Source organism: Austrofundulus limnaeus, unplaced genomic scaffold (assembly GCF_001266775.1).
Source record: "Austrofundulus limnaeus strain Quisiro unplaced genomic scaffold, Austrofundulus_limnaeus-1.0 Scaffold0, whole genome shotgun sequence".
Classification (NCBI taxonomy): domain Eukaryota; kingdom Metazoa; phylum Chordata; class Actinopteri; order Cyprinodontiformes; family Rivulidae; genus Austrofundulus; species Austrofundulus limnaeus.
In genome coordinates, this window is record NW_013952402.1 from 5,992,945 (window position 1) to 5,994,902 (window position 1,958).

At 40.2% G+C, this 1,958-nt stretch overlaps 1 protein-coding gene across 1 annotated transcript in view; it reads left to right on the forward strand.

Annotated features, from left to right (window-relative positions):
- sdccag8 (SHH signaling and ciliogenesis regulator sdccag8) overlaps window positions 1–1,958 on the forward strand; it is a gene marked incomplete in the record, with an annotated part of 42,553 nt that overhangs the window by 27,244 nt on the left and 13,351 nt on the right. Inside the window, 1 exon segment of the mRNA XM_014032176.1 lies at window positions 1,145–1,276. Coding sequence (XP_013887630.1) covers window positions 1,145–1,276 — 132 coding nt within the window.

Genomic DNA, 1,958 nt, shown 5'->3' on the forward strand with positions numbered 1-1,958 from the left:
CACACACACACACACACACACACACACACACACACACACACACACACACACAGACCAGAGTACTCTGAGTAGTTTCTTTTGGTACAGACTGTACTAATTTACTCTAGTGTATTTCTTTATGTGTAGGAGATTGTACACTCATGCTGACTCACTGGCCTGAAGCCTCCTGTCGTCTGCTTTGCTCTGTGTGTGTGTGTGTGTGTGTGAGTGAGTGCGTGTGTTGTGTTGTGCTGTTTAAGCTGGAGTGTGTGGTGTTTTCGTGCCTCGGGGTGTTTGCGCTCCTGGAGTCCAGGCCCGTTCTAGCGGTTAAAGTCCTGCTGGACAGCCTCAGTCAGGCTAAGTGGGCGAACACAGAGACAGCTGCAGCAGGATGAGTTTGTAAACTGATGAATTATTTTCACTGGTTTGATTTTTTGATTTATTTTTTTATTTTAAATCAGACTTCAGAGAACTGACCGGTCTAACACAGAAACTTAAAAACAACCTGAGACTCTTTCAGTCTTTAAAACTCGCTGCCAAAGCCAGGAGGCAGCATTGTTTTAACTGCAGCGTTAAAGCAGTCATGAATGAGTGCATGGATAATGAAACCTTCAGAATAAAATCACTGAATGAATCTACAGTTTTAGAAGCCACATCCCAACTTTAACCAACACAAATATGAATTTTACTATTTTTGAGCTGGATTTGAGTGGCTAAAACTCTCAGCTGGAGTTGATTTTAGTTTAAATCTCCTTCATGAAAGGCAGTGAGTGAAAAAACAAAACAAAACACGCAAGGTCTTTATTTCACTCTGCATTTCCTTCAAACTTTTAAGGTAAATTAAAAGCCAAAAAAAAAAGGCAAAGTTCTCAGATCATATTCAAAGACATATGTGATGTGTTTTTTTGTAAGTAAAGCTCCTTTAGTAGCTTTAGAATCAGTTTTTGGTATTTTAGATATAATAACTGCTTTAACACAAACAAATCTGTTGTAAAAAAGCAAATCTACCTCCAGTGTTGAAGACTGGGACCCTGAACACAGATCTTTTTGTTTGAAAGCCACTCTAACTTTATTTTACATCACTTGAGCACATGTTTTCAGTATTTATTGTGCTGAATAAAAGCTTCGGCAGTGCCAGGTGACTCTTGGTTGCGTCTGCTTGCAGAGGCGAGCTGGAACAGCTGGCTCTGGAGAAGCAGCGCTCGGAGGAGATGGCGACGAGTCTGCGAGCTCGCTGCTCCGACCTGGAGGAACAGTGCGTCCAGCACGGGCGCGTGCACCAGCGGATGAAGAACAGGTGGGCAACATGGACACACAACACAAGACAACACAACACGAGCTGCGTCGCAAACATCTGTGACAGGCAGCRTGAATATTAAACTCAGAGCATGTAGAGGAGTTCTGTAAAATCATAACAATAATTAGCACATCTGACAAGTCTTCCAGTTTATTACAGTTCTGTTGTTTTGTGCTCTAATTGTTCACATTTTATGGATTTACTGCTTTCATTTCAAAAGTAGGAACACAAACCTCCAATTACTGTAATTAAACGCAAAGTACTGAGTGTTGCAGACATTGTAAAGCACAGCTGAGAACTTCCTCATTGTCTCCTACTCAACATAGACTGAATGGTTTATTTTATATTAGGGTTGTAATGGTTAGGGGTGCAACAATACATGTACCTGTATCGAACCGTTCAATACAGAGCTTTAGGTTCAATACACACTATGTATGGAACAATACAGATTTTTTAAATTTATTTTATGAACTTGTTTTCTGAAGATGCTCTGTGTTGAAGGATCAGTGGATCTGTGTTCAACTACTCCACCTAGGCTGCATTGTGGAGCACAGATCCACTGAGAAACTTGCTGTTTCAGAAGAATTTCATTTAAAAACTGGACTTTTGAGGTTGAACAAATGTTCATAATTAATTTGAATAAGTTATCAGTTAAGGACATGGGCATTTCTCTTTTTTGTAT